Source organism: Pelodiscus sinensis, chromosome 1 (assembly GCF_049634645.1).
Source record: "Pelodiscus sinensis isolate JC-2024 chromosome 1, ASM4963464v1, whole genome shotgun sequence".
In the NCBI taxonomy this organism is placed as follows: domain Eukaryota; kingdom Metazoa; phylum Chordata; order Testudines; family Trionychidae; genus Pelodiscus; species Pelodiscus sinensis.
In genome coordinates, this window is record NC_134711.1 from 12,401,643 (window position 1) to 12,417,690 (window position 16,048).

At 40.3% G+C, this 16,048-nt stretch overlaps 1 protein-coding gene across 13 annotated transcripts in view; it reads right to left on the minus strand.

Moving 5' to 3' along the window:
* The window catches only part of USP6NL (USP6 N-terminal like), a 239,654-nt gene that overhangs the window by 56,438 nt on the left and 167,168 nt on the right, over window positions 1–16,048 (minus strand). For all 13 annotated transcript variants that reach the window (XM_075907624.1, XM_006130656.4, XM_075907816.1 and 10 more), the window contains one exon: window positions 2,807–2,914. In XM_075907624.1, coding sequence (XP_075763739.1) covers window positions 2,807–2,914 — 108 coding nt within the window. The remainder of the gene's footprint in view (window positions 1–2,806; window positions 2,915–16,048) is intronic.

Here is a 16,048-nt window from a genome sequence, read left to right on the forward strand (position 1 = left end):
CCCCCGCCACACATACACACACACACACACACAGGCAACAGGGCGGGGAGGAGGAAGGCCCTCTGATATCGAGGCAGCAGTGCAGGGGAGGTGGGGAAAGAGAGGCAGGAGCTGATGCTCATGGGGAGCCGTCTTAAAAGCCGGCTCCCCACGAGCACTGACTCCCATCTGGCCCCTGCATGTAAACGTGTAACCACTGTAAAATTTCAGTGGTTACACATCTACAAAAATAAACACATGTTAACATCCCTACTTCTAACATGTAGCATATGCAGAATTACCTCCCTGATGCCATGAATGTGAGGGAGGGGAGACAGGAAAGTGAGTCTATTGATTCATATGGAAAGCGGAGACAACTTTAGAGAGAAATTGGAAACGCAGCTTCAGAATTACTTTGTCTTTTAAAAAAGGTGCATTGTGGACGTGCCATCGGTGTTGCTATTTCTCCTATGTGGCTGGCTGAGGTATTGGAAATTAGAAATGCTGTCTTCGTGTGGACAGTTGAAAGAGTGCAAGTTACTATAGATTCAAAGAGAGTTCTAGTCAAAGCACTCAGAACAAGGTTAAGATCCCAGGCTAAAGTGAAGATTCCCAATGCTCTTAAGGAATCTAGGTGTTAGCAGGTCAGCGAACACTGAGTATTCGTGGAATGACAGTGGAAAGCCATTTTTGCTATGAGATGTTGTGACATTATTGGATTGTGATATGAATATACACATTGTTGTTGCAACCACCATAATATGTTTGCATCAAAAGTTATTCTTAGGTCGAGGCTTACTTTCTATGTACAAAGTTCCCTCACCACTAATTTCAGTGACTAGCTTGTAAATTCTGTTAGATTTATAAATAGGTACTTTCATTCTTGTGAGAATTCAGGAGAACCTCAATTGTCCATATGTTATGTAAAATTACTACCTCCAATTCTCAGCAAAGATTTAACAACAGAGAGCTCTAATTCATCTCAAAAGCCAAAGACTTAAAATATGTTTACAAGCAAAAAACAAAACAAAAAATCTACAGAAATGTACTTTACTCTATTAAAATATTGGCTAAGACATTATGCTAATTATAATAAACTAAATTATAGCTGTCAAAATAAATCAATAAAGCACACTCCACGATGCCTAATTTTATTTTTATTGTGCTTGTTCTCTTAAGTTCTCAAAATTCAGTAAATTCGATATTGTAGTAATTACCACAAACAAACAAAGATTTGGTGTAATCAACATTTGCAGAGTGCTTTACAAAAATTAAATTAATTCATCTTGGTTATTCTTGAAGCTAGATTTTATTATTTTGCTTCTGACCAAACATTCAGATACATGAAACTCCTCTGGAGTCAGACAACTTGCAATTATTGTTTTGTTTTTAAAACTTACAGCTAAATATTTTTATTTACTACTATACTTTCTTTTTAAAGAAATCTGTCTCCAGTTCTAAGAAAACATTGGGAAGCACTGTGAAAGTTTTACTAGATATGGGCAAGATAATGAGATTCAGTGCTCCAAGCTTACTTTCTGGCTAATGATTAGAATGTTTTTTCTACAAAGCAAAAATCAAACTTACAGGGTGTGTACAAACTTGGGCTGTGTAAAAATTAATAGGTTTGAAATGGCCTTTTGCATTAGTGGTTCAGCCACAGCATTACCTTAAACATGCTTTTTTCCTTTTGTTTTTGTAGTTTGAGAAGATAGGGTCTGGTTGAGACCAGTATTATCTTTTGATATATATGAACTTGCTCTCTCTCTCTCTCTCTCTTTTTTTTCCGTAACCTGGGAAATCAGATAAGTATGGAGTTGCTCTATTATGTCTCTTGCTTATCCTCATCGGCTCTGCATAACATTTCTTCAGGGTGAAATTCCTTGTAATCTCTGTAACTTGTTAGTTTGTAGTATAAAAGTGTAGATTCAATTAGAAATTATATAAATAGTAATTAGGGGTGGGTATAATTGTATTCATAATTTGCTTATTAATATTTGTTTTATGGGAGTTAACATTACTAAATAAGGCTTTAGTGATAGACATGAATTAACATACTAAAACAGATAAAAGGGTTTAATAGGCACCAGGTTGTTGCCACTCAGACCTTGTGTTGAATGTCTGGGGTAAACATGCGTAGGCAATAAAGCAGATCCTATTACCCCATCCGCTCCTGGGTCGCCTATTTCTTCTCTAACACAGGGCTTTAAGGGTTCTTTTAGGCCTTGTCTGCACATGAAAATTAATCCAGACTAAAGCAGGGTGAATTTGAAATGGATGAACTATATTTCTTATTGTTTGGATGTTCTTATTTCAAATTAGCTTAATCCATTTCCAAAGTAAACTAAGGTAATTCAGAATAAGGATTAATTCTGAAATAAGTATGCACACATGTGGTAGCTCACTCCCCCAAAGTTCTGTTGGTTAATAAGAATAAAAAACAAATGAACAATACAAGGGGAAAAAGCCACACACAACACACACACCCCTAAAATTACTTTTTACACTGAATTAAAAGGGGGACTGGTAAAAGATTCTGCTAAACAAAATGATGCTACTTTTGCAGTCATTTTTCTCAGTAGAACTGCACTTTAATTAGTTGACTGATGGAGAGAGGGAATCAGAAAAACTACATAAATTACAAAACCAAAAAATAAGTGGATAAAATGCTGAGCCTGCCTGGGTTTCTCTTTGGCTACACAGTTGAAAACACAGTTCAATACAATTTCAACTCCTTTTGCTACATTTCAAAAAATATAGGTTCAATATTGCCTAGTATCTAAGAGTGCATGATTGGTAATTCTAAAGGGAAATTTTGTAAACTTACATTATAAAAGTCTTTCATTTCTTCTTTCATTTTAGGGACATCGAGTAGTAAACACCAGACTTCACCTCTCAGCTGCAGTGGAATTCCTTTATAAATTCTCCTATGGAACTGTAAAAAGAAACAAAAAAGCAAAAAGAATACAAATGCAAGAGAGCCAGAAAGTCTTGAGCTGAGTGAGGGCCTTCCCTGCATCAAACATTATCATCAAAAGAAAAAGGAAATAATAATTACAAGCAGCTCTGTAGTAATACTGCAAATATTTTGGCAGGTTCAGTCTGTCTGAAAAACATTGGTACAGGTTGAACCTCTTTAGGTTGGCCGCACCCATGGTCCAGCATGATTTTAGTTAGCTGGATGCCCGCTTATCAGAGGCGTGACCAAGTTTCCCCATGGTCCCATAAAATCATCTAAATGTTTTGTTAGTCTCAAAGGTGCTGCTAGACTATTCATCGTACGAATGTTAAATATCGGTTAATTGAAGAGTCGAGTAAACCTCATGACATTTTATTGGTTAGTCGACTCTTCTATAGTTCCCAGGGGTATTCACAGAGAGGCACTAGCTGTGAAAACTGAGACATCATTTTTGAGCTCCACTCTTCAAGAATGTGTGAAGTTTATAAATTATATAAAATCTCATCCTTTGAATTCCAGAATCTTTACTGCTTTGTGCAACGAATTAGGTAGTGAACATGAGCATCTCTTACAACACTGTGTTCGATGGCTGTCGAAAGGAAAAATTTCGAAACGACTCTTTGAAAAGAAGGATGAAGTTTTATTGTTCTTGGAGCAACACTCTCCATCAGCAAAAGATGTTATATTTACATTTAAAGACAGGTTTCATGAATTTGATTGTTCAACAATGGTGGCTTACTTATGTGACATTTTGTCTTTTAAATGATTTAAGTTTAAATTTACAAGGCACTAAAATTAATATTTTCAAAGTTCACGAAAAAGTTGAGATAATTAAAAAACTTCGTTTATGGGCACAGCGAGTTAACAAGAGAAACTAAGTCTTTTTGTACTTTAACTGAATTACAAGAAAGATATGCTGAAACTAATATCTCAGATGTGATTTCTGCAGCAATCCAAGAACACCTCTTGGGGCTAACATCAAGTTTAAATGAATATTTTCCTCCAATTGACGCCAGTAAAATGTGGATTAAGAACCCATTTACTGTTGACACCGAAAATGAAGAAATACTACAATTGAGTGCATCAGAAGTGGATTCATTAATTTAACTTTCCTGTGACTCTGCCTTAAAAGAGAACTTTGATAAACTCTCCTTGATTGATTTTTGGTTGAGCTGTAGAAATGAATATTCACATTTATTTGAGAAAGTCAAATTCCTAATGCCTTTCGTCATGACATAAGTGTGAAACTAGTTTCTCATCTTTGGTTTTCTTCAAAAATAAATATAGAAACAGACTGAATGTTGAACCAGAGTTGATGATAAAACTTTCTTCTTTTGCTCCTGACAAATTTGCTGTGATGCAAAACAACATCACCCTTCCCATTAGTTCTCTTTTTAGTTATTTAAAAGTTATAAAGTGCACACAAATGACTTGTATTCAACTCATTCAATTATAAACAAACTTTATAACTGTTAAAATTCTACTGATTAAATTGTAATTGAGATTTGTGTTATGTACTGTTATTATTGTGAATAAATAATACACATTGAAAATGTATTCATTTTTCATTTCTTTTTCTTAATATGCATTTATATTTTTGGGCTGCAAAAAACAGTACTTAAAAAATGGGTTCCAACTAAAGTAAAAAGTTTGGGAAACCCTGGTCTAGCCAGCTTTCTATCCATCTTACAGTCCACTTATCCAATCCATATTCCCTTAACTTTCTGGCAAGAATATTGTGGGTGACCGTATCAAAAGTTTTGCGAAAGGTGGCACTGATGGGCTTTGGGAGGTCCAGAAACTCATTTGCATATTCATCATTTGCTTAATTAATATTCAAATATTTGTTCCCAGTCCTCCAAAAGCTCGTGAATGGATTTATTGGTCCCCATCTCAAAAAGTTTGGGAACCCCTGAACTATACTATTACATTCCTAATTCATTAAGGTTTTCCAGTTACAGACTAACTCAGCTACCCCTCTGAAACTTACGGTCCCATACAGTTTGTTTACAGCCACCAGTCTTGACTCTGTGTTTTGTGCTGTTATTTAGCTCTAATATACCTTTAAATGTCTTCTAAGAGCCCAGTAAGCAGTGGAAGTGTTGGTAATACTTAAGGTTGCCAGATGTCCGGTATTCTACCGGATAGTCTGGTATTTGAACTCTGTCTGCTAAAAAAAACAGAAAATACTGCACACGTGCAATGTCTGGTATTTTCTGATTTTTCCAGCTGCGCACCGGACAGAAACCTGGCGTGGGTGGGGGGGAGTGGCTGGGAGGCGGGGCCACAATCAGCACTAGGAGCCTACGATTGTGCAGAAGCCTGGTGGGGGTAGGAGGAGTGGCTGGGACTCTCGCCAGGCTTCTGCGCAATCACAGACTCCTAGCACCGATCGCAGCCCCGCCTCCCAGTCTGGGAGTCCCAGCTTGGAGGCGGGACAGCGAATGCCGCTCTGGGAGCGTCAGAAGCCTAGCAGGGACGGGGGGAGCGGTTGGGACTCCCAGCCACTCTCCCTACCCCCACCAGGCTTCTGCACAATCACAGGCTCCCAGTGCGGATGGTGGCCCCGCCTTCCAGCCTGGGAGTCCCAGCTGGAAAGCGGGGCCACGATCACCACTCTGGGTGCCTCAGAAGCCTAGAAGCCTAGCAGGGGTGGGAGGAGTGGCTGGGAGGCAGCGTGCTATTGGCACTGGGAGTTCTCTACAATCATTTCAGCTGCAGGATAAAAAGGAGTTCTTCTAAATTCTTGTATAGCCTTAGCTTTAGAGGAATAGAAAACAATGAAAAAAGCATGCACATTTGCACAATTACTTCTAAGCCTCTTTACACAGAGATGGTGTAGAATAAAGACTGTTTATAATAAAGTTATGTATTAAACATAGCGTGTGTGTTTGTGGCAGTGGTGGTTTTTGTTTTTTTTTTTTGCTTGACACATTTTTAGCCTGCGTGTTCAGTATTTTTTGGGAGACCATCTGGTAACCCTAGTAATACTGCTAGACAAAACTGATCTCCCATGGTTTGGCAAAATTTCTAGTATGGCACCAGTTAAGTCCTAAGGGTGCCACTTTAGAGAACTTCAATCTGTAACTTATCAGAGAGGCCAAGGGTATAGATACGGAGACTGAACTATCCTCTCACTCCTGAAAGAGGCTCTTCTACGTCACGGCATGCACAATGGCAGCAACAGTTGGAGAAACTTGCATTGCTGCTGCCTGTGCTCTACTTATTCTTGAGCAGAGAACTGAAGGGTGTCAGTCTGCCACAGTACAGAAGCACTAAGCTCTCAAACAAAATTATTTCCAAAGGAGTCCATGTGTAACTTGATGTGAAGTAAGTTAAAGTTTCTAAAGGGGGCGGGGATGACGACATAGCCCAGTAATATACAATTCTGAAAAAATCAGTAACACTGAAAACATGAGGTACAATTATTTTTGAACATTTCCTGTGGGGCTGTAACAGAGCCTGCACAACAATCAGGAGATGTGAGCGCAGATCATGTGTGAAAACCAAAACAAGCTCTGATTTAATTCCAACAGCAGCAATCAGGTATGGGCAGGTCTGTCCAAATAGGAGGTGAGCCTGCTGCCATGGCTAAACAGCTATTGTTACTCAAGCCAAGTATGATCTCTAGCGCTCTCCAGTATGCCTAAAGGAGCTGCAATCATGCCTCCTAATTGTAGTGCAGACTCATCCTGAGTTAATGGGTATGCAAGTATAAGACCACCACACCAGGAAAATACTATGTATCAGACTAACAGACTTCAGGTCAGGTATTTTGATAACTGTTACATTTGGACAGATTTAAGACAACTAATAAGTAATCAACATTTTTTTTCTGCTTAGCTGTGCATTATGACTTACAAATTGTATAAAAGTGCATTTTTAAAGGATTTAATGCTTTCGGTTACAGTGACAAATACTGTACGGTACACAGTCATTCCAATACATATTGTTAATGCTAGTTATAAGTATGCAATACAAATTAAATTCCCCATAGATACGTTGCTACACTAAGATGAGCAGAAAGAACTAGAAATGTGGGAGAAAGGCACAACGAAATACTTGTACATCTCCTTCCTATTACACAGCCCATCCAACAGCACTTAAAAGCAACCACGTTCTTCTGTTCTTTTTGGCATTGCCTCTAAAATGTGCTGCTGCACTCAAGCTACAGGAAGCAACACTAAAATTATCATATACTGGCCAAGTCCAGTGTGAATCAGAAGATATAAAGATTGGATCAGTGGGGACTCATCCAATCTTCTGTTGGCCACAAGATTTCTGGCCCAGTGTAGAATCCTTTGAGGAAAGAAAAGGCGATAAAGAACACAAATGGTTGATATTCTGGAGCATTCCTCCCATTCCCAAAACAAGCTGAATATCTGTACCAATCATTCCTGGAAACAATGCTTTTAAATGATGGCATTTCTTGTACAACAGCTACAAAATACAGGTTGTATCTCCCTTAACCAGAAGTCCCTGGTCTGGCAACATCCGTGGTCCGGCATGGACTACAGATGTTCCTGGACCACAATGCCCAGGAGGAACAGGGAGGGCTGGCGGTGGGTCAGGAGCATGATAGGGGGCACCAGCAATCCAGTGTGTGTGGGGGGGAAAAGAGGGAGAATGAGCGGCACAGCAGGGAATGGTGGCCCCAGCAGCGGCCATGGATCTCCAGCCCCAGCAGCGGCCAGGGAGTTCTGTCTCTGGCCACAGAGCTCCAGCTCTGGCCCTGGCTGCAGAGCCAAGCAGTTGCACAATTCCAGTTCCAGCCATGGTCTGGCAAATCCCCTCATTCGGGACCAGTCAGGTCCCAAGGGTGCTGGACCAGCAAGGTCCAACCTGTAGTATCCTTTTGCTGATATGATTAAGCAAGCACGTGCGCATCACCCACAGTAGATCTCAACAGCTCTGTAATAAGCAGAAATCCCTCTGAACTAACCATAGCTAGTTTGGTTAGCAATAGAAAGATCACTACTAGAACAGTAAACAATAGGTCAGTAGTTAATCAAATAATTCTCATGCTCTTATATCCAGTGCAATACATTTCTCATTCTCATACTCAAAGATATGAACCAGACCAATACATGACTAACATAAAAGTATATCTGAGTTTATGTAGTTTGAGTTTTTATATTACACACACACACACACACACACACACACACACACACACAGGAATATGAGGATATTGCAAATTTTTAAGAGTATAGATTTAATACAAATGGACTGGAAGTTAAGAATGAATCATATCTATTTACTTTCCTCTTCACAGACTCTTATGTAGCCTCACCGCTGTAGTACTTGTGCATCTAAAGATCCTGATGTTATTATAATCACAGAAAATCTAGACTGACTCTTACTCTGCTACATTTCTTCTCACCCATTATCTCAGTGTATCATAACTGAAAGCATGAGACAGTACATAATAGCAGCATAATTTAAAAAAAGATTTTATGCAGTTTGGTAACTGGTTTTGTAGTGATTTCATATGGATAAAAACTTGACTATAAACCAAACTAGAGGTAAGTCACTAATATATCTATTGGATTTTTATTATTAATTTAGCATATTTTGGAAGTCAAGACAGATTAAATGGAAAGTTACTGCATATACAAAGAAACAGATAAGAATTATGATTATAATCTAAGTAGCAGCTAAAAAACATCCCTCCCCCAAAGGGAGTTAAAAATCACAAATGATGGTAAACTAATATTAACTCAAATTTTCAGTGTTAAAAGGCTACTGAACAAGGTATGTGGGTAAACCTTAGGCTATTTGGGCAACAGAACCCCCTAACTTAAAGGCACATTATCAAATAATCCGAGCTTTAGGTTTAGGAATAGACAAGTGAAACCAGACCATTTGATTTTTTCACCCATTTTAAAAAAATCAAAAGGATCAGATGCTCCCACAGAAAAACACAACATGCTAAAAAACACAGAATATTGGCGAAGTTAGAAGTTCCCAAAGATAGGGAAATGTATCACTTAATTGTCATCTCTACTATACAAGGCAAGATGTACACAATTTTCACCACTGCAAAACGAATATGCACATCAACCAGAACCAGTGCCAACTACAAAAAGCTTGCAGTCTCAGGCACAATCATGCACATGCAAGTTGTGTGTAGATTTTAGCATATGTATTTTCCTGCTATTATCCTTGTTAATCAGGTGATATATATTGCAGTACATGTGTACTCTGATAACTAGCATTTTTGCTGTTTCATAAGAATGCTGTTGCTTGTTTCTTCATCTATTTCCATCAGCTATTTTCTTAACCTATACATTGGAGAAAAATGTACTAGCAAATCTATATTCTAAAAACACACCTGGGGTTGGGAACAGGTGGGGAAAGGTCAGCAGGATACTGAGCATCTGTACTTAACGAAAGCTCCATAATCTATGCTTTATGATACTAACTTTTTGATGAATTCAAAACAAAACTGGATCATGTATGGAATAAGCAAAATAGCCAAAGGCCTGAACACTGTATTATTAAACAAAATACCCTTTGATAATGAATAAAACTAAGGAAGGAGAGAGATTTATTTCCAGGATCTAACAGCATGGGCACCTCTACCACCCTACGTGCTCACTCAGTCTGAAAGAACCAGCAACTAGGACAGCTCTCAGAAATCCTGACTTAAAGGTTGATAAAAGGGATGAGAGAACATTTGTGAAAGCAAAGTTAGAAGAATAGCCAGCACAAATAACCCGAACAAACAAGTGAAAGGTTCATAAACCAGCAAATGATCTATGGAAAAAATACCGGGATCCACCACAACCACTCAAACTATAGGAAGATATTGATGTGAGCAAAGATTTTTAATTGATTTGAACAGAAGCTTTGTCTACATGCCATTCCAATACTACAATCTGCAAAATGATACCAGGCCTCATTTTAGTCTTTCCTGCAGGCCTTACAGACTCAGATAAATTAACTTTGCTCTCAAAACTACTGCTTGATTTAAACAGAGGAATATCCTCATTACTGAAAGATGTTACAAGAGTCTGACTAGACACACAACAGAACACTAGATTAAGGACTCCCATTGTCTGACATGTTTCACAGACAGAAAGCAGCTCAAAAGCTGCCACAAATAAGATCGATATCTCTTTTGAAGGGAGAAAATGTTTCATGACATAGGCTCAATTACACAGGCAATAAAAAGGGAAAGGAATGTGAAATATTTGTATAGGCGGCAAAAACAGAGCTGCACCATATCCAGCAAAACCAGGAGCTGTACATAACAGAAAACCTTGTCTTTGGAATAAGTCTTCAGCTACCAAAATGTTCGAGAATAGTCAAATGAAAAAACAAATGGAATATTAGCATATTTAAGTCCATTGCCAAAAGTTGTATATTGCTATTACCCTATATAAATAAAAAGGTTATATTTCCTGTACTAGAAATAGCTATTTTATATCATCATTTGACTTGCACAAACAGATTTTGTATTTTCTCCAGATTCAAGTATAAACAATACATGCAGTATTACAGTCCTTCAGAAATGTAGGAATATTCCTTAACAAAACAATCCCAATATCTGATTTAAAAGAAACTTTAGTGCTCGTTAAGTTTAGATATCTGTACGTCCTGTTGGCAACAGTTATCGGAAACATAATATCTGTCTGATAATATTTCTCCATAACAGAACTGCATTATGAAATTGGAATAGTACCATAGCATTAAGCATGATGAAAACATTATGGAGGCATTATATAAAAATTGTACATCAATATATTTTTAAAATGCAAGCTTTTACATCTGGCACACTCTGGAGCTCATCCTTACCCAATTTACTAATCTGGGTAAATTGTCAGCAACACACAGATTTCAATGGAACTATGACAATTTACACCACCACTTCCTGCCCACTCCATGACTTCAGAGGGAGAGGAGATGCTGTAGAATTGAATCACAGAATCATAGAACTGGAAGGAACTTCAAGAGACCATCAAATCCAGTCCCCTGCACTCCTGGCAGGTCCAAGCACTCTCTCTAGACCAGGTGTCGGCAACCTATGGCATGCCGTAAGTGGCACACGTGCAGATTTTCACTGGCATGCAAGCCTCACTGCCAGATCTACACCAACCATGTATCCCGGAAAGCCCCACCAGACAATTCACAACTCGTGGGGAAGAAGTAACTGATAAATTGCTCCATGCACTGCCATTACTTCTCACGCAGCACAGCATTCTCCCCCACCCCAGAGTACGCAGGCAATACCATTGGAGCTTTGCCAGCAGCTAGCTGGGCCGGTTTCTGGTGGTGCGCATTTTCCAGCCACTCTTCCTCCCATTTCCCCATCACTATGTGCCTTGTGGTCCCCTCCCTGCCCCCACGGGATTGCCTCTGGTGCATGGGGCCCCCAGTCTGGCCGCACTGCCGACTCCTCCAGGTCGCTTGTTGGTACAGTTGTCACCACCACCACTGTCGGAGCGGGAGGAGAGGGGGCAATTCCAAAGTAAAACCCGACAGAGCCGCTCCCAGACATGCATACCTGGGAGCTGCTGGTGAGCAGAGAGGGCAGCATGGAGCCAAAGGTAGGGACTTGCACCAAAATGCTGCAGGTGCCCAAGGAGGCCTTTCACAGCAACAAATTGAAGCTGGTGGCCAAGAGCTAAGGCTCTCTGCTGACTGAGCTGCCACAGTGCAAACAAAGCCTCTGCCTGCATAGGGGGGTGGGGCATGCTGGTGCGCACCGGCCACATGGCCAAAGCCCTGGAAGACTACAGTGCCACCACCCAGCTAGCCTGCCTGCAATCTGAGGAGTGCGGGATTGGTCAAGACCCTGGCGCACAGACTGCATGAGAAGGCAATGCCAATGGGAAAGGCAGGGCCAGTGCGCAGGGGCAAAAAGCCAGGTAAGCGCCCCGTGTCATGTCCAGATCCCCTCACTTCATTGGTCCTGCCTAGAGCAGGGGGATGGACTTGATGACCTTCTGAGGTCTCTTCCAGCTCTATGGTTCTATGATCCTTACTTATTTGTGGTGGAGTTTTACAGCTCCATATATTAGACTGTTATTAGGGGTTCTGCAAAATTCTTTTGAGTTTAAAAGGGTTCCGTGGCCAAATAAAATTGAGAAACACTGAGCTAAATCTTTGATGAAAATATTGAACAGACCAGACGCAGAACTGATCCTTTAGGAACCCCACTTGTTATGTCCTTCCAGCATGACTGAACACTGACAACTACTTTCTGGGAATGGTTATCCAACCAATTATACACCCACCTTATAATAGCTCCATCAAGATCAGGAGTGAGCAAATACTGGTTGTAGGTCAGATCTGGTCTGTCAGGGTGAACTCCTGGCAGGCCACTGCCTCTGTATTTGCCTTCACAACCACAGGTACCAGTGATTGCAGCTCCCATTGGCTGTGGATCACTGTTCCCAGTCAATGGAAGTGATGAAAAGTGGTGTTAAGCAGAGGGGTCAACGTGAGTTGCGATCACCAGTACCTGCAGCCATGCAGGTAAATATAGCAGTGCAGTGCACCAAGTGCCAACACTGGTGAACTGCTGCCATGTTATTGCTCATCCCTGATGTAGGTTGAATTTCCCTAGTTTATTAATGAGAAGGTTAAGTGAGACTATCAAATGCCTTACTAAAAGTCTAGAGATATACCACATCCACCACTTTCCCCCTTCCACAAGGCTTGTTGCTATCAGAAAGCTATCAGACTGGTTTGACATAATTTGTTCTTAATCCCATGCAGTTACTTATCACCTTATCTTCTAGGTGTTTGTAAATTACAGTAAAACTCCAATAGTCCAGCATCTAACTGTTCGGCACTCCCGATACTCCGGCATCAAAATGGCAAGCGTTCCTGACCAGCTGATTAAAAAGCCTGCCGCTTAGCACACATGCTGGCTGTAACCAGATGTAGCATAAGGTTGGGGGGGGCGGGAGGGGTCGTGGGACATGTGCTGGCTGTAACCAGACGGAGCATAAGGTTGGAGGGGGTGGAGGGGAAGTGGGATCGTGTTACAGTATGGAGAAGAGTGTTTTGCTTCAGCGAAGGGGAAAAGGGAGGGAAGAGGGAGGGAGATTGTGTCCTGGCCAGCTGTTAAGCTGTGCAGCTGTACCGATTCTCTGGCAAATCTGATAATCTGGCACCACCTAGGTCCAAAAGGTGCCAGATTATTGGAAGTCTACTGTAATTCCTTAAATATTTGCTCTATTATTTTTCCTACTACTAGAGTTAATCTGACTGGTCTGTGATTCCCTAAATTGTTCTTATTTACCTTTTTCATAGATAAGCAGTATGTTTGCCCTTTTCTAGTCTTCTGGAATCTCTCCCCTGTCTTACATGACTTTTCAGAAATAATAGGTAAAGGCTCAGATATCTTCTCAGTCAGCACCTGAATATTCTAGGATGCATTTCATTAGGCCCTGGTGACTTAAAGACATCTAACTTGTCTTTAATTAATTTTAACTTGTTCTTTCTCTAGTTTAGCTTCTGAAGCTACCTCATTTCCACTGCCATTCACTATGTTAGGTGCCCGGCTGCCACCAACTTTCTGGCTGAAAACTGAAAGAAAAGTCATTAAGCACTTCTGCCATTTCCACATTTTCTGTTATTTTTTCCTCTTTATTGAGTAACAGGACTACCCTGCCCTTGATCTTCCTCTTGTACAATGTTTTCTTATTTCCCTTTATGTCTCTATCTAGTTTGAGCCTTGGCCTTTCCAATTTACACTCTTGTATTATTTGTTTATATTCTTCCTTAGTAATTTGACCTAGTTTCCAGGTTATGTAAAACTTTTTTATTATTATTTTTCAGTCATTCAAGATCTCCAGGTTTAAGTTGGGATCCTTAAGTAATTCTTTCCAACTCTAAAGTGAAAATACAATGGCATGAATTAAAAGGAAAAGGAAAAGTTAAAAAACCAATCCATTTTGATTTTGCAAGATGATCTGATGATGATTTGGGGATCTGTTTATACAATTTAAGAATTCTGATAGTCATTATCAAGTTGTTCTTCAAAAAGTTCTGTATCATAGAGACCCCTATGTATATGCCACCACCATTGCAGACAACATGCACAGCAAGTACACATAAGACTGAGGCCAATGGGGAGGATATAATTTTAATAATTGTGTTTTCACTACATGATAATTATGCTAAGGAATATGCTGGAGATGGGAAACCAGCTCAGCCAAATTGATTTGCAGGGGATTGGTAGGTGAGACTGGAAAGTTCACAAGGAGCACAAAAATACAGATTTCAAGAAGAGAATAAGAAGAATTCAGAAGGGGAAGACTCAAAGACAAGTCACTGGAAGAATAAGCAGGAGAGGTGAAGGTGTTAGAGGTGTCCCCCAAAAGGGGGTTGTGAAGGCACACAAGGCTGTGTGACTCGTTCGGAAGGCTGAGTAGCCGCAAGGATTTTAAGACTGAGGCAGTGCATGAACCCGCACTTGGCCAAACAGGGGGCACTCATGGGAGGTGAGTGTCCACCCCCATTACAAACATAGAGGAGAAATCTGGCAGCTTGGCACTGCTTTCAGGGACTATGCACTGAGCCACATGGGCTAAACTCAGTACAAGGTGCTAAATTGGGGATCTGTGCACCTTGTGTTGGTTAAAAGACCTGGTCCTATTTTAAACTCTAGAGGCTGAAAATGTGAGCATGCGGATCCCTCACAGCAATCCTGTGAGTGGCCACAAGAGGGGTGGTCAATAAGATATGTGAAAACAGCTGATTAGACAATTTACCTGACTGTATAATGCACAGCAGCCAATGAGACTTACAAACACACACACTCACAGGACCACTGAGAACATCTGAGACACATACAAAAACAAGACACTTCAAGCCATGTTGCAAGAACAAGTTCACATATCTAATTGGCTCAGGAAGGGAAATGAGGCAGCTAACAGAAAGCCTAGTTTCTAAAGTGAGAATTGTTGTTCTGGCTCCCAGTAGTCTGAGGGAGGCCACCAGCTGAAAAAGAATCAATTGTGGCAAGGATAAGAATCAAATCCTGAGATCCTAAAGGAATGTATTTCTATAATGGAGCCTTCATTAGGTATTCCATCTTTCATGGGTTTTCTAACAACAACAGACTGGAAGCATAAAAGCTCTGCACTATCTTATTCTGAAATCTCAGAGTGTGAAAAGTGATTCTTTTATTCAGGCTTTGGAGACTGAACATAAAGCAAGTGGAGATTTGACTATTGGACCCTGTATAAATTCTAAAATACATTTAAGCTACCTTTTCTCTGTAGTTTCTTCTTCCCCCTCCTGCTCCCTATTTGAATAGCTTCTCAACTAAATCTGAAGGCAGACAGTGGAAGGGAGACATACTCTTCCGTCAATATTCCAATGGGAAAACACTATGGCTACGTCTACACTGGCCCCTCTTATTCCTACTTCAAAGTAGGAATAAGAGGTCCTCCGGAAAAGGGCTTTATTCCGGAGGATCGCGCCAGTCTAGACGCTTTTTTCCGGCTTTTCCCCAAGCCGGAAAAAAAGCGGCGGACATGTTTATTTAAATCCGCGGGGGATATTTAAATCCCCCGCGGATTTCCCTATTCTGACTTACCTGCTTTGCGTGACTTTTCCGGAATTAGGGGCCAGTGTAGACGTAGCCTATGTGGAATTTTATTTAATATTCCTGAAAGCTGTGACCACACTAAATCAGGAAAGCTTTAATATAAGTAGTGACAGATGGCTTTATATGCCACACTGTAAAATACAATTACGAGGTAGAAACACAAACTAGAAAAACTGGTGATAAGAACTAGGTAATTCCACAGAGAAATGGAGGAACTTTGCCATTCAGTAGACACCTTTTACACAGGCTGCTGCTTCTGGAGAAGAATAGAATTTAATTTTGACACGTAACAAACATGAAAAAGGCAAAAGGGTAGTCTATGCAGCTTCGGGAGACCTTTCACAGTCTGAAAGTGTAACCTGTTCTTGAAGAGGTTTCTGAATAGTTTGGAACCAATGAGCTTCATTATGAGATGTGACCACTGAGTTTCCTTCAAGATGGTTTTCAATAAGATACTTTTGACTACCTTTAGGTCACCAGGTCAAATCTGACCAAGGCTTGACATCTTAACCTTCAGATAGCTGTTTGGTCTCAATGCA